This window comes from Pholcus phalangioides, unplaced genomic scaffold, assembly GCF_987345545.1.
Source record: "Pholcus phalangioides strain wild (caught in Gottingen) unplaced genomic scaffold, Ppha-v1.0 ptg000012l_1, whole genome shotgun sequence".
Taxonomy (NCBI): domain Eukaryota; kingdom Metazoa; phylum Arthropoda; class Arachnida; order Araneae; family Pholcidae; genus Pholcus; species Pholcus phalangioides.
The window spans coordinates 11,984,242-12,003,202 of record NW_028301605.1 but is presented as its reverse complement, the minus strand read 5'-3'; the positions used below and the strand labels follow the sequence as shown (position 1 = coordinate 12,003,202).

General features: G+C 37.3%; 2 protein-coding genes across 2 annotated transcripts in view; both read right to left on the bottom strand.

The window, feature by feature from the left end:
* Positions 1-6,875, bottom strand: part of Cad99C (cadherin 99C) — a 131,770-nt gene extending 124,895 nt beyond the window's left edge. Inside the window, exon 1 of the mRNA XM_089240198.1 lies at positions 6,547-6,875. The gene's annotated coding sequence lies outside the window, so the exon portion shown is untranslated. The remainder of the gene's footprint in view (positions 1-6,546) is intronic.
* Positions 6,876-9,565: 2,690 nt separating this feature from the next.
* The window catches only part of LOC149079592 (histidine ammonia-lyase-like), a 52,840-nt gene continuing 43,444 nt past the window's right edge, over positions 9,566-18,961 (bottom strand). The window contains exons 14-19 of the mRNA XM_089240197.1: positions 17,417-17,556; positions 14,584-14,649; positions 14,403-14,481; positions 14,227-14,313; positions 12,583-12,826; positions 9,566-10,297 (exon numbers count right to left, since the gene is read on the bottom strand). Of these exons, the coding sequence (XP_089096323.1) occupies positions 9,988-10,297; positions 12,583-12,826; positions 14,227-14,313; positions 14,403-14,481; positions 14,584-14,649; positions 17,417-17,556 (926 nt within the window). The 3' untranslated portion in view covers positions 9,566-9,987. The remainder of the gene's footprint in view (positions 10,298-12,582; positions 12,827-14,226; positions 14,314-14,402; positions 14,482-14,583; positions 14,650-17,416; positions 17,557-18,961) is intronic.

Sequence of the window (18,961 nt, the reverse complement as noted above, 5' to 3'; positions counted from 1 at the left end):
TTTTTTATATATAGAAATGTCCCGGTTTTGTGAATAATGATCACTCGATTTTTTAATATTTACTAGAATCTTCGATGAAGATATTTTTCTTACAAAACTACATCATGATGATTACGACTTTGAGTATAAACATTCACATATCGCATTCGTCGTGGTAATTTGTTTTTTTCATTCTTGAAATACATTCTCAATTTATCGTGACTCAATATTAGCCGTTCATTTCCCTTAGCTTTGAAAATTTTTTTAGAAATTTTAGCAATAAATTTTTAACCATAATTAAGCTTATTGGCAACTGACGAATAAAATATTATTAGGACAAGTGACTTCTGGTTAATGAGGTAAGAGAGCCGAGCATAAATATATACATGATCATTAGAGAGAAGTAAAATAGACCAGCGGTTTATTGAAGGGTAGGGTAAGAGAGCAGCGAATATATATATAACCATTGGTGGGACAAGAGGTGCGAGGTTAAATAGTAATTAAATTTAAAACTTTGCCAGTGACACGTGGGCGTGTGGTCATTAGGTTAGAGCCCTATGCTTGAATATGGCCTAGATTAGGCGGGATTCTGGTAAATAGTGCTACATTTAGGGAACAGCAAATGATTGAGGGCTATATAAACGGAGCCGCAGGTAAATGTGGAGGGGGGGGGGGAGAGGAAAAGATTAATGAGGCACCCCTTTTTGCAAGGGAACTACGAATAAATTATCTCGGGGCCAAGGAAACCGCGAGTTGAAAGTTACTGGGAAATAGAAGTCGTCAGTGGCAGAAGTTTGAGAACCATTGCCATACGATATCCGAAATTTCGCCTCAACATTTTTCCCCCCGACGGTCAAATTTCGCCTCCCGGAAATTTCGCTCCTGACATTTCTCCTGCCCGTATGAGTGACCACGTGAGTAAGTGAGTGTTTGTGTAAGTGATCATATGAGTGAAAATTTTTTGCGGGGAGTGACCATGTAAGTGGCTAAGTGACCGTATAAGTCGGTTGGTGACCTTATGAGTTACGAAGTGAGTGACTGTATGGTTGAGTAAAGGACCATATGAATTGATCTAGTGAATGATAATGTGAGTGAGGGATCGTATAACTGATTAAGTGAATGACCGTATGAGTGACCAAGTGAGTGGTCATATGAGTGCATGAGCGACCATTTTGATCACGCACTTAGTCACTAATACCGTCACTCCCTTGGTAATTCACTGTATAGTTGAGTAAAGGACCATGTGTGAATTTATCTAGTGAATGATAGTGTGAGTGAGGGACCGTATGACTGGTTAAGTGAATGACCGTGTGAGTGACCATATGAGTGTATGAGTGACCATTTTGATCGCGCACTCAGTCACTAATACCGTCACTCCCTTGCTAATTCATATTTTTACTCACTCAGCATTTATTCACTCTCGCACGGTCACTCACGCATTCACTTTGTCACTCACTTGACCACTCACATGGTCACTCTCACTCTCCCACTACAAAGCTTCGTGGGGGGGGGGGGGGGGGAGGCGAAATATCGGAGTAGAAATTTCCTCAAACCTCGCCATACACACACACTCTGATGGCAAACAAACGGTCAACGCGGCCGAACCCGAGCTCTTCTGGGTTCTCATCTCGCGGGCTCTTCAATGCAACACTTCCTGAAATGAGCATCAAATGAAGAGAACTCGAAGGGGAGATCGTTAAAGACGAAAACGGTAATAAATAAATAACAACACACACACGGAGACCCGGTAATTACGTAAATCGGGGTTGAAAAGAGAGGAGCCGGTTAAATGTAAATTCTTGAGGGCGGAAGAATGTCTCTCGTGTGTCAGGTTTTGGTGTTTGTGCCAAAAACAACCCTGACCTCAGTTTTAAAGAGTAATTTCTTGTTGAGCAAGGCCCGAGAGAGAAAAAAAAAGAGAACTCGCGTAACTAGTTTCGATCCTGTTTATAAGTAATACTGTATAAATGAAATAACACTTCATCGTATAACATGGTATCGGGTTCTGTTATTAAAAACACTATATGGGAGAGATAACGTTGCCGTGACGTGTATTCGGGTACAGCAGTTATCCCGTTATAAATACAGTCGGACCTCCATAATCCGGACATTTTTTGGCCGAATTTACTTTTTTTTTTTAACCGAAGACTCTTGATGTTGTTTTCTTTACCTGAATTCTGTTTCAGACTCTCTTCTAATGTGAATCGATCATTTTATTTCTTTTTTGTACCTCATATTGTTGGGGTTCTCTGAGATTTTCGGCCTCTTCATGGGAAACACCGATGACAACTGTGTGCAAACACCAAACATGGCCCCCGCTCTGTCCCTTGTGGGATATAAGCAGGCTACCTAGCGGCTGGGCCATGCTGGAAAAAATAAAAAGACCCGCTAGCCACCAAGACCACGGGCCGACCTCCGACCCACGCAAACGACTACAGACACTAACACCAAACATGGCCCAGTTCTGAAGGAGATTACCTAGCGGCTGGGCCATGCTGGAAAGATGACAACTGTGTGATTCAATGGATGTGATTAGTCAGAATGTCAGCTTTTATCAAAGTAGAAATCCAAATACAAAGTCCCCAACATACGAAATGCCCAACGAGGTGGCTGAAAGAAGGCGTCCATAAAAATATGGATGTCGAATACATATATACAGTCGAATCCCGTTATAAGGAATACCGTTATAGCGGAAATCTCGTTTTAACGAACACTTTTCTAATCCATCAGATAAGTTCACATAGAAGCAATACAAAAACCTGGAATTCCTTTATAACGAAATTTCGTAATAATGAAGTGATTTCTCCGGTCTCTTGGAGTTCGTTATAACGGGATTCGACTGTATATCTAAACTATATCAACAATACAGCAACACTAAAACAGTGATAAAAACCGATAATTATGATGAAATATAAATGCACTGCCTATAAAAAATCATGGTTGTCTCATCTGAGTATGTGGATAGCTTCTCGATTTATCCCAATATTCTTATCGTGTTTCTTTTAAAAAACGTGTCCATTTTGTTAGAATTTTCTACCTCAGGAGGTGTGAGCTATTCCATTTATTGACAACCTTATTAGAGAAAAACTCCCTGCGACACCTCGCCCTAGAATTGCCCCTTACCAATCGATACTGGTGTCCCTCCTTGTCGAAGCAGTTGATTTGCGATACATTAATGGTGTATTTTATCCAACCCGTTGAAAATTTTAAACATTTCGTTCATATCCCACCATCCTACACCTGCGCTCTTCCAATGTAAACATTTTCAAAAAAATTAAGTCTCCCTTCATAGCTCAAGCCTCGTTGTGTCATCGAGAGCAGGAGTGACTCTTCTCTGCGACCCCTCGACCAAGTCAATTCCCCTCTGTACGTACGGTCTCCATAACTTGAAGGCATACTCCAATCCAAGACGAACTAAGCCCTGGAAAATTATTGGAAGGATCACTTTAGGAGAAATGCGGAGAGACCTTTTCGAGAATGAAACCGTGTATTCTGTACGCTTTTCGGACCAACCGCTGAGCAATGTTCAGAAAAGCTAAGCCATTCATCAATAAGAATACCCAGATCGGTGATTCTAGTTAACCCGGAATATATAATAACGCCATTCAACTCGTAAGTGAGAAAAAACACTTTTCTTTCTTCGTTTCATTTCTCAGTGCTGTATAAGTAACCTGTGTTTTATAACTTGTCGAGCGCTCGATATATATATATTTTTTTTTTCAGTTATTATCTAAGAGAATTTTTAAATGTACCGCAAACGTCGAATGATGTAGCAGGTACAAGCTGCAAAAGAGAACATAATGTTTTAAATGTGTATATGTGAGAAAGTTGAACCTTCTGGGAGTAGAGCTAGAACGCAAAACACCAGTACGAATTTCATATGAAGAACACGAAAATATACATTTTACGATTTTCACAGAAACAAAAAAAAATAATAATAACGTATTCAGTTTTATTTTAGGATCTGAGCGCAATGACTGAAAAAAATGTTCAAGAATATTTTTTTCTATGGCTAACAAGGGGACTAAGCTAAGGGGAATACATGAAGTGCTCAAAAGATATATTATTACTTCAAATAAGAAAACTTGGGAAATAAACGAAAGTGTATCCATGATCTGGAAGAATCACCTAGGTCCCGAGGAGTCCAGATTTGTTAGATCCTACTGTATAAATTCTATTCAAACGATTTTTCACTACACAATGAGCATATACAAAAAAAAATTCAATGGTTGTCAAAACTCTTTTAAAAAAATAAATTTACATGCACTTGGTCTTTCGACGATAAAAAAAACCCAGCCTTAGCTTATTGCCGACATTTCCAATGCATTGCTCCTGAGCACCGCAGTGCTCAAAAGCCACCCATGAGTACTCAGTGCAGTTTACGAGGTCTTGGTTGACTCTCCGCCAATGAAAAATTTTCATTACAAACATCTCAATCTTGATAATTTAATTGTATCACTATTATTGACGATATTACTGATACGTAAAATACGAACTTCAATTGCTACAACAGCATTTTCGGCCCAATCAGGACTGTTCATAATTTTGTACAAATCAGGTTTATGAACAGTCGAGAAAAGAAATATCATTGAGCATTTATATCATACTACACTTTTTTATGTGCACGAGGACTTAATTATATTGGTACCTTAAGTGACCTGGTACATACAGTTTTCAAACCGGAAGTTCTTAACCCTTTGCTTTCCACAAACCCTTCTTACCAATAGAATGAAGACCAGGAACCCCTTTGCCAGTTAGGGGAACACGTCGCAGCTCCCAAAACTGCATGTTTATCATGGTTTGGGTGTACCTCCTGTAAACTGTTACCAAGTTTGATAATATTTCGTTCGGTAGTTTTCTTTTGTGACTGTTTGAATGTGTAAATTAATTATAAAGACCCTGAATATTAAAAATAAAGCTCCATTTCCCAAACCTCATTGCACGCTACAACTGTTCAATACAATTATTCACACACAATATCACATGCAACTGCAACTTTTTTGTAAAGTAATTATGTGTATTTTGATATATTGTTATTCCAAACTATATGTTTGTGACAATTGAACGCATTACGAAATAGTTGTTTAATGAAGATGTAATTTTATTACTCCAAATGAATTTTAAGAAAAATATGTTATAAAGATACTGAATTCACATTGCCAAAATTGTCATACTGTCCATCAGTGCCAAAATGTTACCGTGGCATAGACAGATAGCATTCACCTCTGAGTATCAAAGTTGGACTCAAAATCCTTCAGTGTCAAACGTCACAAAATTTACTCGAAATAGAAAGGTCACTCATTAACCATTTCCATCAGAAAACGAAGATTTATCCATCAACCATCGTCTCCAATATCAACGAACTTATTATCTCCATCAGTATGAAAGTACACAAAAAATCAATAAAAAATTTTAAAATGGAAAAGTTTTTAAATACTGATTTGATTGATTTCCTTCAAGGAAATGATAATTTTCGAAAAATTCAGATTCACAAACTTCTACAGGGAAAATATTCCTTGGAACCTCCCCCCATCCAAAAAAGTCCATAATCATTTGAAATTTAATTAATCGGTAGGATACTCATCAATCATCATTGTCGAACCTTTTCATCGTTCTTATTTTATATATTCGTATTTTTCAATTTTTAATATTTGTATCACTTTATTTGTCTTAAATGTTAAACAATGATAGCCATAAAGACCATAAAATGGTTTCAAATCTTTAATTTCTATTGCATAATTTTAACAATGATCGTATTTAACCATTTTGTTTTAACCAATGATCGTATTTAACCATTTTGTTTTAACCAATGATCGTATTAACCATCATGTTGTATTTTCACCATACCTTTTTCTTCTTTTTTACCCCTACATTAAATTAAGTTTAGAATTCACCACCAGATCCTACTAACTAGATAATTTTTTCTTTCATAACGATTGAGTGAAATAATTCATTATGGATAAATTTTGCTTATCATCTACACCAGTGTTTCCCAAAGTGAGCAATATTGCTCCCTGGGGGTGGTAGAAGGTACGGGTATAAGATGGGGTCCCATGGGTTGGCGTCAGTTAGGGGAGGGGGCAATGAGAGAAAAAAATTCTCTTAAGAAAGGGGGCGATGGAACAAAAAGTTTGGGAAACTGTGAGCTAACGATGCATTAAAGAATTAAAAGAATTCGATAATGACACAAAAATGATAATAGGATTCTTATTCCTTTTCAAAATTCTTAAATTATAAAATCTTTTCTAATTCAAACGCTTTCTTTAATTTTTCATGCACAAAAATGACATTTTTGTCTTGGAAAAACTTTTGTTACCATTCGTTGCTTTTATTTGTTTTAAACAAATTTTTTAACCGATAAATAAATAATTGATCTCATCCAAGATAAACATTAATCATTCAATACAATCCTTGCGAGGGATTATTTAATTTAACAGATCCAAATAATCATAAAAAACTAATAATTCAGTCCCTTGACTTTTACACATATTCCAAAAACATCACTTACTAAATTGCACCACGAATATAAAAATAATATAATATATAACATAATTGAATATAACTTACCCGAGGTACACTTTACTTTAATACTTTAACGGTTCTCACAAAATTACCCGTACGCGAACTAAAATTTCCACAGGTGTTTGTAATTACATTAAAACGGCAATAAATTTCACCGGCATTTCATAAATCCTGTTGCGTTGAAATCCACTATTATATAGGAAATTACTATTTGTCTATAAATATGTATCCGAACAGAGGTGCTAATAATCCGTCAGTTCTAATCCCAGTTATCACTGAAGCAGGGGAAAAAATGATGCGATGATGATAATGATAACAATAATGGAGTATCTACGGCACAACGTCCATTTCGTAAGGTGTACACACGCTCGACTGAAAAAGGTGTGTGGGAATGAAAAGTTATTCTTCTTTTGAAACTACGCACACATCGCGTACCTGAAGGCTATCAACCAATCATCGGCTTTCGATTCGGTCACGTGACGTATCCGGTTATCTTTTATTGGAATAGTGTTTCGTGTTTTCTATAATTTAGTTCTTTTTCATTTGATTCTTTTTTTGTGAAATACGCAGAATTTCTTTTTGAATTTCCCGTAGGTTTTCAATTTCCTAAATATTTCTCTCTCATTCATTCTTCTTTCGATTTTCTGGATTACAATATTATTCCTATTAAATTTGCAATTTTATTACTACCTATTATGTGGTTCAGTTGAGAATTTTTCTAGTAAAGATTTTAAAAATCAAATTTATGAAAATTTCTTAATAATAAAATATGTAAAAAAGTTTAAAAAAAACGTAAAAAAGTGTTTTAATTAAATGAGTAAAAAATTAATCAAATAAATAGGTAAAAGAAATTTAATGAAAAAATATGTGATGAAAGTTTAAATAAATAAATATGTAAAAAAATTAAACAAAAAATATGTGAAAAAAGAGTTTAAACAAATGAATATGTAAAAAAATTTAATCAAATGACTATGTAAAAAAATTAATCAAATAAATATGTAAAAACTTTTTAAATAAAATAAATTTTTAAACATGTTACAGACAAATAAATATGTAAAAATGGTACAATCAAATAAATGTGTATAAATGTTTTAATCAGATAAACATGTCTGGTAAACTTTCAATCAAATACGTATTTAAAAATTTTTAATCAAATATGTATTTAAAAGTTTTAATCAAATATGTATTTAAAAAGTTTTAATCAAACAAATAATGTACAAATATTTTTAATGGAATAAACATTAAAAAAAAAAAAGTTGCGTGGGAATGAAAAGTTAATTTCTTATGAGATTACACATATCGCGTACATAAAGGCTATCGACCAATCATTGGCTTTCGATTCGATCACGTGACGTATCCGGTTGTAATTTTGCTTTTTCATTTGATTCCTTTTTTTTTGGGGAAATACGTAGAATTTCTCGTAGCTTTTCGATTTCCTAATTATTTCTCTCTCATCCATTCTTTCTTTCGATCCTCTGGATTATAATACTTATTCAATTTTTAATTTAATTACAACATAATTCGTAGGTTCAATTAAAAGAATTAGTGAAAATTTTGAAAGCAAAATGTGTGAAAAATTTAAATAAAAAATATGCAAAAAAATTTGAATCAGAAAGTTTGTGAAGGAACTGGAAAAAAATGTGTAAGAAATTTAAATCAAAAATGTGTAAAAAAATGTTTTATCAAATATGTAAAAACTATAATCAAATGAATATGTAAAAAATTTTAATCACTCAAATATGTGAATAAATTTGAAACTAATGTGTAAAAAATGGAATAAAATTATAAATAAATTTCAATAAAATATGTAAATAAATTTTAATCAAAAATTAAAAAAATTTAATCAAATGATTACGAAAAAATTTGTAAAATTTCGAAAGTGTAAAAATTTTGCAAAAAAAAAGAATTTTTAAACAATTTAAGAGAATACGATATACGTACGAATTTAAAAAGAAAGGAGAGTAAGAATTTTTTTTTAATTTATGTAAGTATTAAAATTCTGTCCGTTCCGAAATTTAATGTTATTGAAAAGCCATAATTTCAGAGATTTCCAAACTTACGTTCATAGCACCCTTGGGAATGATATTAAAAGCTAAAAATACAGGGTGTTCCCATATATTCGTAAATAGTTTAAAAATTCATAAAATTAGAAGGAATTTGAATGCGGTTTGGAGAGAAGCTATTCTCACGAAGATGGATTTTTTTAGTATAGGAAAAAAATTAGTTAAACCTTTTTGTCCAAAAAAGGGTGCGAGAGGCCAGTCTGGACCTGCCCTGAATGGACCTGAATCTTTCTTCAATCTCTTCTTTGTCTGAAACTTTCGTAAAGCTTTAACCAATTCAACCTGAGGTGTTAATCGTAGTCCTGCATTTAATAGGATCCTGATTTGCATATTTCCTCTGATTTTTTTTGTTCTCATGCAGCACCCTCTATCGATAAAAATTGAACTAAATTTTCATCTGTGCATCAAAAAAAAAGTTCCTCTTCATAAAAATTACTTTTCACAAATGACATTCAAATACACCAATTTCTTCAGACTACGAATTTATGAATTTTAAAAATATTTACGACATAACGGGACCCTCCGTATCTCATAGTACTCTCATGTATATGTTACGGTAAAAGTCCGAAGACTGGGGTAGACGGAAACTAGGTTTTACCAAGGCGAGTTGTTAAAAGCTCGAAACATCCTTATAAAACGTTTCATTTCAGACGTTTATCAAATCAAGGCCCGTTTTTAATGAAGCGATTAAACTTATTAAAAACCTGTTTCGTTTCTGTTACTAAAAGTTAATTAACTGTTATAAATAATTATAATTAACAATTAACACCATATAATTAATCAACCACCTAGGACTTAGCTCCTGACGCTAAAGAATTATACTTAATGATTAACAATATGTGGCAATAAGTTCATAATGTTTAATTTACTCATTAAAAATTGGCTTTTAATTGGCAAAAGTCCGAAATGAAAACCCATTTCGTGCTTTTACCGACTTGGGTAAAACCTAGGTCTTACCAGTCTTCGGGCATTTTGCTTGAAATTTTCTTCTAACAGGAAAATGACAAACATTCAATTTTTTTAATTCTATATGAATGATACATAATATGACAATAATGGATTCACTTCCAATAAGCTGTTCAATGAACACACGCAACATTGAGAACAAAAAAAGACACAATAAGTAGATAATGGTAAAGTTTTTTCTCAACCAAAACTATTCATTACATTCATCATTGGATTTTCGTTGAAAAAAAAAAAAATGATAAATTTATCTCAAAATATCATTTATTGGAATAGAACGCTTATTATGGCTATCGTGTGTGGATACCAATGTTAATACCATGTCTCTATATCAAGTGAATTCAGGATCGACGCATGCGATGAAGCTACGTCCTCCATTCCATACAATGGGCATTTATGGCACTCATCAAGAATCATGTATATATTCATGTCCACGAATTTCGTGGCATGGCACTTAGTTCTACTCGATGACGCTGGTGACCGATGGCAGTTGATGGCATTTCTGGAACATCTTTCTCGGCAGGTCGTATTCGGCGTCTTCCTCGTAAGAGAACACGGGCATCCCGTTGCCATTGAAGTCCTCGTTGCTCCTTAATCGCTTGCTCGAATGTGAGGAGGTCGTCGTCGGTGACGAGGGTCTGGTCTCGACCCCTTGCTCCATCATGTACTTGTCCATGTGGGGTTTCACTGCAAACCATACTTTCTCTTCCTTGAGGAGTTCCGTGACGGCGTCTATGTCTGGCGCTAGAAAGCGATCCTTTTCCAGAGGCCTGGGTGGAATAACAATACCATATAAGTTATTGATGGGAAATATCAATGAGTGACATGCACAAACTTTTCTTTTATAGCTACTCATTGGTAGCGGAATAGGACAAGTGTGAAGAGTGTTACCACACTTGGCCGAAAAATGGGAACAGAGTACATTGATTATTTGTATTTTGACTTGACCCTTGAATGCATAGCTTCGCATATACAGGGTGATTCGGAAAAGATGGGAAAACTTTAAGAGGTGATAGTACACACCGATACAAACAATTGTCATCAAAGAATGCGTGGTCCAACATGAAATTCAAACGCGCTAGCTCATTTCGAAACGGCCGCTCCGCAAAATTTAAAACGACATTCCTGTTGAAATTTACCGGGAGAAAAAGAACACCATGCATGAAAAGGTAACCTGGTAAAGAAGAAGAAACCGTATGCAAATATGCGTCACAGTGAATGAAAGACGCGGTCGCCAGCCCTGGGAAGTAATTCCGTCGTGCAACCGTTCTAACAGTTGTAACGTACGGGATAATGGCGCACTTTAGTAATACCGAAAAAGCAGACATGCATTTCATTTACGGAGCTGTAAATGAAAGTACCGCAGAGACAGCACGAATGTACGGTGAGCGTTCTCCACCGTCAGGTGGTTGCCCAATCCGAAAACATTTACGCGCTTGCATCGGCAGCTGTGCGAAACGGGATCCTTTCTTGCTTCCCGATCTGATTCAGATTTGCATACGGTTTCCTTCTTCTTAACCAGGTTACATTTGCATGCATGGCGTGTTCTTCTTCTCCCGATAATTTTCAACAGGAATGCTGTTTTAACGTTTGTGGACCGGCTGTTTCGAAAAGTGCTAGTGCGTTTGCGTTTCATGTTGAACCATGCATTCTTTGACGAAAATTGTTTGCATTGGTGTGTACTATCACCTCTTAAAGTATTTCCCCATCTTTTCTGAATCACCCTGTATGCAAAGGGCCCTTTAAACATTGCTTACTGCAGTCAGTTTGAAGACGAAAATTCGACTGTGACATAACGTGACGTCACATTCTTTCCATTTTATATCATGAATTTGCTGGTAGATGTCGCACATAACGATAATTCTTTGTAGCAGAGCATGTGTGGCTGTGATTCCGCTAATTTGTTAAAATGCTTTGTTTGCATTTTTTTTTTTTTTTCAACCTGAAGTTTGCAATTCGTTTTTTTTTTTTTTTTTTTGCTTTACAATTGTTCCAATCACAAAGAAGGTAATTACATATCTGAAGAGTAATATTACTCAAGGCCGTAGCGAGGGGGCAGGTATTGAGGGTCTGGTACTCCCCCCGAAATGTGTGAGAAAATGACCGAAAAAGGGTCAAATCTATTCTTCTATCACTTTGGTTCCCCCCCCCCCCCGAACGAAATTTCTGGCTACGGACCTGATATTACTTTTCAATTTATTTATTTTATATGCAATTTTACGTCCTGTTTAAGCCCTGCATAATCAGTACAATTCGTAATAGACTTTTTTCAAAAGAATTTTTCCTCCTTCTAACCAGATCATGGCTCACCACTCAGTCTCAATGAAGAGATTTTAGCAGGTGGTCGAAGAAGACCTGGGCCACCCTGGAAGCTGTTCATGTATGTGTTGTGAACCGAACGTGAAGTCTTTTTCTGTGTAAAATCTTTAGCCCCACGGGGACGGTATAAAAAGGTATTATTATTTTTTTATTTTAATAACTACGCAACCCCTTTGCAACATGAATGACGTTGAATGAGTACTACACCGAGAAGAAAAACACTGAACAAAAAAACTGGTTTGCAGCTCTAAGTGAAGTCTAGTCGTTAAAAAAAGGGAAGAAGGATAAGGAATAGCGATTGGCTATAAAGTGATATTGCTGACCTTTGCGCAAAGACGGCAGATGAGTCAGCCTGGTATTTAATGGAGCTCTAATTCTTAGCATCGTCTATGAGTCGACATCATGCTAATTTCGCGTCAATTCGTTGTGTGTGATTTGGGATCATCAACACTGCTCTAGGAGTTGTTGGTAGTTAGCACATCAGTACAATGGGAGCTACGACGTACAGTTCGAGAACCACTGGTGTGTGATTTTCATCCCGAATGCATTCGTTTCACTTCACAACTTTTCCCATCCCCTATGGATACGGATGGTAACCAGCGGGTGTGTGACATCATGATAAATACTATCACTTAAGGCGTCACCTTCCATGTAAATCAAGATCAGTATGGATATTAGGAAGACAGACATGGAGAGAATATGTAGCGATTGTGCCACGCATGGGCACTCAACTCACTTGACAACAGATCTGACGAGGGCGTAGACTGATTCCAGGGGTGCGGTGGTCTTCAGCGGCCTGAGAAACTCGATGGCCTGGCAAGAGGACATCAGTTCGATGGCTATAACTCGCTCGACGTTTTCGACGACCGTCAACGCCTTCCTGGCTGAGAACCCACCCATCGACACGTGATCTTCGGTCCCTGCGCTCGTTGGGAGCGAGTCCACTGAAGCAGGATGACACAGGACTTTGTTCTCGGACACTGGCAAATGATACAAGAAACATCCATTATTAGACCATACACGGCGCGTACCGAAACTGACGTGCTCGTTTGAAAAATGATTTTAAAAAAAACCGGGAAGTGATGAAAATTCACCGTTTGTTGTATTGGTGCTTGGTGGAGAACAGTATATTTCCATTCAGGAAGAGAATTTTAAATTAGTTAGAAATCTCTGCAACAGATGACGCTACAGTCTTAGGAAAGAAACAACTAAAATACGATATTTTCAAAATATCCATCATTCGTAGCAACATCGTAGTGTAGTCTCACGACGAAGTTCGCAGAAACCCGTGGAAACGTCTCGGCCGGGATTCCCGAAATATCGTATTCCAGTTTTCCTGACTACTACTATTACTATACCACGCATGCACCTTATCCGTAGAATCTATAACGAATGGTACATGTCGTAAGTTGCGTATATGTATTGTGAACCAAACGTGAAGTGTGTTTGAGGCCGCCATCTGGGTTCCGAATACGGAAGCAGATAACTCTGCAGTTTATATATATATACATATATATATTTTTTTTTCTTGTAGTATAATGTGTGAATGTTTCAAATGTTGAAGGCTTGATTGTGCTTTCTGTGGAGAGAAAGCAATCAAGAAGCGCCAAAGATTCTTTTTAAATCGAACATCGGCTCGCATTTGTCCCTTGAAGTTGGAAAACGACAGAAAACCAACTTCAGCCGACCACCACTATGCCGTCATTGGGGTTCGAGCCGGTTCTTATGATGCGATTCCATGATGGTAGATAGAACCGCTCACAACCTGGAACTGATGCAACGCAACTTACTTCCGTTACTAAAAATGAGGCCGAGTTATGTCGGAAAAAGTAAGCAAAGATTTATAGCGGTGACCCCTCTTTGCTCGCAAGTATCAAATCACTCGCGTCGTTCTCCCCATGAAGACAGCTATCAAGTCCATGTAACGCACAAAAGCCGTTTGACTAAATATTGCATGATAATACACACACACACGATTACATAGCTGCAGTTTTCCCGAATGCAGCGTAATTTGTTAACGAACTTTGTAACTAATTATCATGCTATGCTATCCTCCACTGCGACGATGTTTCTGCGAATTTTGTTCTGAAACTGCATCATATTGGTGCTGCGAGTGACGGATTCTCTGAAAATATCGTATTTTAGTTTCCTCCCGATTGCAGCGCCATCTGCGGCAGGAATTCATAAATATTTCTGAAATTCTTGTCTGACTGAAAATTCACTGTTCTCCCAGCCACGATGCAGCATACGGTGAATATCTACCACTTCCGATTTTGTTTAAATTTAATTTTTAAATGGGCTTATGAATTTCTGGACACACTGTCCATACGTCAACGCTAAGTATCAGTGTTTATTGCCGATTAGTAGTTGAATGTATTACCTAACGCGGCGGCTGTACAATGCGCCATCATGAAGCCTGAATTAAGGCCTCCCTCTTTAACCAGGAACGCCGGAAGCCCACTGAGCGCTGCAAAAAACAAAACCATAGTAAATATTTTATATAAAGGGAATTCGATCCAGAAATTTAAGGTTGAGTTCGCAGAATAGCCTACATACAGGGGTTGATGAGTCTCTCGGTCCTCCGCTCACTCATGCTGCCCAATTCGTGCACCCCGATGGCCAGGTAGTCCAGGGCCTAATAAGATGAAACATGGTACCATTATAAGAATTCGGTTTGGCCTTATGAGAAGGACTAAAAATATAATATTTCAATTTTACCTAAAAACATTATTCTCACCTTGGCTGGATATTCCCCGTGGAAATTCCCTCCAGAGATGATTTCTTCCCTTTCGGTAAACACAAGCTTAGATGTAGAATCAAGGAGAATCGTACAAGATTATCGTCTAATTATAGAAAATGTACAGTGTCCTCAAAATGGCAGTATAAGGGGGAATAAAAAAATTGGATGGATCGATTTTTGTTGATAGGTGGTGCTGGGAATGATAGTATTAGATTTGTTGGGCCGTAGAAATTGTATATGTACGTGTATTATACATAGGGTGATCATGCGTCCCGTATTTGGCGATAATTGGCAGTGTCCCATGTTTTCCCGTATTTCTCTCGAGGAAATATGGTCAGCCTAATTATACAGGGTGCTTTGTAAGTGCTAACGATGCGAAATATGCTCAAAAGGCGTTCAAAAATTACCCTGCACCAGTATTGTGAATGAAAATATAGAGTAACAAAATAAAAAAAAAATCTAAATTTTTATATGGTTCACTTGCCCTCTACCTTCTAATTAGAAAGTTATTGCCCTGTCTCCCCTTATTCCAACAGCGGAAATTCCAAGTTTTTAAGTGCAATATTCACCGAGATAGTCGAATTGGAAAATCGGAGGAAAGTTGGGAAAGAACAGCATGAACGAGGGAAAAAAAGCGTTATCCGTTAGTTTTTGGTGATCTTTTGAATTAGAAAAATTTAACTTTTTCTGTTGGCCTCTGGAGATACAGGGCAACAACTTTCTAATTGGAAGTTAGAAGACAAAGGGAAGCGTATAAAAATTTAGATTTTTTTTTTTATTTTGTCACACACTGTATTCTCACTCTCAAACCTGGTGCAGGGTGATTTCTGAACGCCTTTTGAGCATTTTCAAACTGGAATCATACTTCTGGCCGTGCGTGAGATGAAGGCCGTGCTCGCACTTATAGGACACCCTGTATATCCGGGGATGATGTCGCTCTCCGCTGTGCAAACGAAAGCTGTTAAAAACTGTATAGGGGTCATTCAAGTATTACGTCGGCATCGAATGGGGGGAGGGGGTTCCGGATTGGCCGACTTTTGATGAGAAGGGGGGGGGAAGGTTGCTTACGCCATCAACCACCCTTTTTTGAAGATATGAAATATTCTAAGCTGCTGACGAAATTTTGCTGACTAGGGGAAGGAGGGGGGTCAGTGTTTTGCTTACTTTTGCTGCCAAAGGGGGGGTCAAAAATGGCTAAAAATCTGCTTACGTAATACTTGAATGGCCCCATAGAGATTTAGTTTTTTTTATTTTCCATAGGGTTGCTTCAAAGATAAAGCAGGTCTCTCTCTCTCTTAGGCCGGGATTACACTATAAAATTTTCATTAAAGTTCTTTTACAAACTTGATAAAAACAACCGATAAGACAATTGGATACATTCGCTCGAATGTAACCGTTACGCTTATTGTGTGGTTGCATTTTTCAAGTTTTATAAAATAACTTTTAAATAATAAACCTTTTATAGTGTAATCCCGGCCCTCACTGAAATCCATATTTGCTATGAAACTCGACTATTACTTTTACAAGTGCTTGTATGGCCATTCAAGTTGGGGGCATTATCAACATTATTTGTCTAAATTTCTACAACCACCCCCGCTTCTCCCAGATGGTACTAGTAGTATAGTCTGATTCAGACAGTTCTATATTATGCAGATTTAAATTTAATTTAAATGCTTTTTTCCTTGAAAGTGTGTTCGTGAAGTTGAATGATACGATGTTTTGTGTGTGTGCGCGCGCGTGCGTGCTAGAGAGAGGGAGGGAGAGAGAGAGAGAGAGAGAGAGAATTCGTTGTTTTCTCTACGATGTACCGAATATTATTCTGAAAACAATATTGTTTAAGCTGGTGTAAAGCGGGTAGGCGTAGGCGGGCTGAAGCTGAAAGTGACAAATTTGAGGGATGGACGGTGGTGAAAATTTAACTAGAACGGGAGGAGGGAGTCAGAAAATTTCTACAGCCCACAAACGACAAAACCCATATATCCATCTGTGGTGACCCTTACTGTATCACCTGCGGGGGCAGTAGTGGAGGCGTAAAATCTGGGGCATACGCAGGTTCGATCTTTAAAGAGGGGGGGGGGGGCACAAGAAGTTTCTTTCGCTGATTTTTTTTTTTTCCAAAAAGAATATACTTCTGTTATTTTAACCACTTTACCATCAAGGACGTGTTATTGCGTATGAACGCCAGCGGAATGAATTTTCAAACAAGTTCTCTCTGTTTTCTTTCCTCTCTCCTCATCATCGCGAAGCTTTGTTGTAACTTTTCTTTCCCCTCTCTTCGTTTTTTCTATATCCTGGTGAAGATTGTTTTTCACATATGATGTGTCTTTCTAGTATATACATAAGAAGACAGGTAGAGTGAGGGTGAAATGGGGACTCTAAAAAAAATCTCTCTTATCTACCCCTTATCTATTGCAATTTTTCCTTTTATATTTTTTTCTTTCCCCCTTCTTTGTTTGTCTTTGTTTTTCTAACGTGCAGTTAGGTTAGGTTACCATATTTATCACCGGTTCATCAAATAGAGATAATCCGAATTTCTTGCCAATCGCGCGCTTGTAAATGAAGCGGTAATTTTTTTTTCAAGAAAATATATTAAAAATATTTTTAGGTTTTGGTCGTCTTGGGGGGGGGGGGGCATGAGATTTCTATGCCTCCCACTGTGTACGCCTCTGGATCTATCTCGGAGCCTAGATCACGGTCAAACCGAAACTGACCTTATAGTCCGAAAACCACATATTATTTCTTTGATGAAAATAGATCGAATTTTGACAGATAGATGTCGTATCATTCAGAAGAAGATTGAAAAAAAAACCCTGTAAATTCGAAAGGATACAGGGTTGTCAGTCGCACTGTTCATCTCTGTCGTGATGACGTCTCGCACGAACTCTATGGTGTCGTGGCAGATCCCATGCACTTGAGGACAACACCTCAGAGTATACGCATCTTGGACTCTATTGCAGAATCGATGGCTCTCTGTAAAGCATAATAAAAAAAAATCACAGCGATATATTGGCGAAGCATTTGGCGTTATTCGTTAATAACAGGGCCATCTTAACGCATGTGGACATATGCGGACACAATCAGGGGATTCCGTAATATATTCGTGATAACTTTTCATTGCAGTTACTATCTAATTGGGGAAAGCTTGTAGGAAGCCCTCCTCCTTCCCCCAACCGACGAAATTTTGTTTCTCCTGAGGGGGGGGGGGATTAGGCTGTTAATATGGCTCTGATGACATGAATTCCAAAAAAAAAAAAAAAAAAAAAGAGTATGCCACACACAACAGGATACCATCGTTAAACATAATTTAGCCCTAATTATATGCAGCATGGGTCTTACCAGTTAGTGAGAATGCCCCTTAAAACTTTACAGAATCTCGTGCATGAATGGGCACTTCAGTCTTAACGTATCGCAAATATCTTAAACGGAAATCATTTTTTGGAATTGTCCAGAATTTATTTGAAGCTCGCCAATCATCTGAACATTGCGATCCTCAGTCAAATGACGAATCCCTAGAGTACGTATCAGACTTGCGTACCCATCAAAATGCGGAGTCTTGCATAGCTCTAGAAATGCTTAAGAAGATTGTCTACACCTAAGATAGCATAGAAGGCTTCCGTTGCCCTTGGAATGCGTAGGGTTCTTGCATACTTTAGAGGTAATTGAACGGCTTGTCTACCCCTCGAAGTGCATAGGAGGCTCGCGTAACCCCCTCCATCTTCCCAAAGGACCCCAGGAATGCTTAAATTCTTGCATACCCTCTAAAAATACTCGAGAGTCTTGTCTAATGTTAGCCCGTTCGGGTTTGAGGCCGTTCTCGTAAGTACGTAAGCGAATGCCGTTCAATGATTTCAAATTGCGTTGTGTATATATAAAGTATAATAACCCAGGCAAAGTTTACACAAAGTAGTCATACACGAGATGCTGGAAGTTAATTAGTTTATTTACACTCTAGTTAATTGAATTAATGCAACTTGTATTTTTCATGCCATATCATCATCCTTATTAAAAATTATTAATACATATTCCATTCAAGGATACTTAACAAAATCTTCGGTTGGCCCCCAAAACAATTAGGTTCTTGGCCCTGAACATTATATGACCCGTGATTTTCCATTACATCTCAGTTCGCCCCCAAAACAATTAATTACTAGTACCTACACTATATGTCACATATGGGAGAGAGAATATAATCCATGCATCACTCACCAGGTGAGACCCTTCTCCAGTCTTTAGCTTTAGCCCCTTAGACACTCATCGCAGCCAGGAAACCGATTCCTGAGATTTCAACTCTCGTCTTCACCAGTCATCTCTTTTTCAGTCTCGATTCGTTACTGCCTTTCTCTCCAATTCTCAATTCCCCGTATCAAGATTTTCT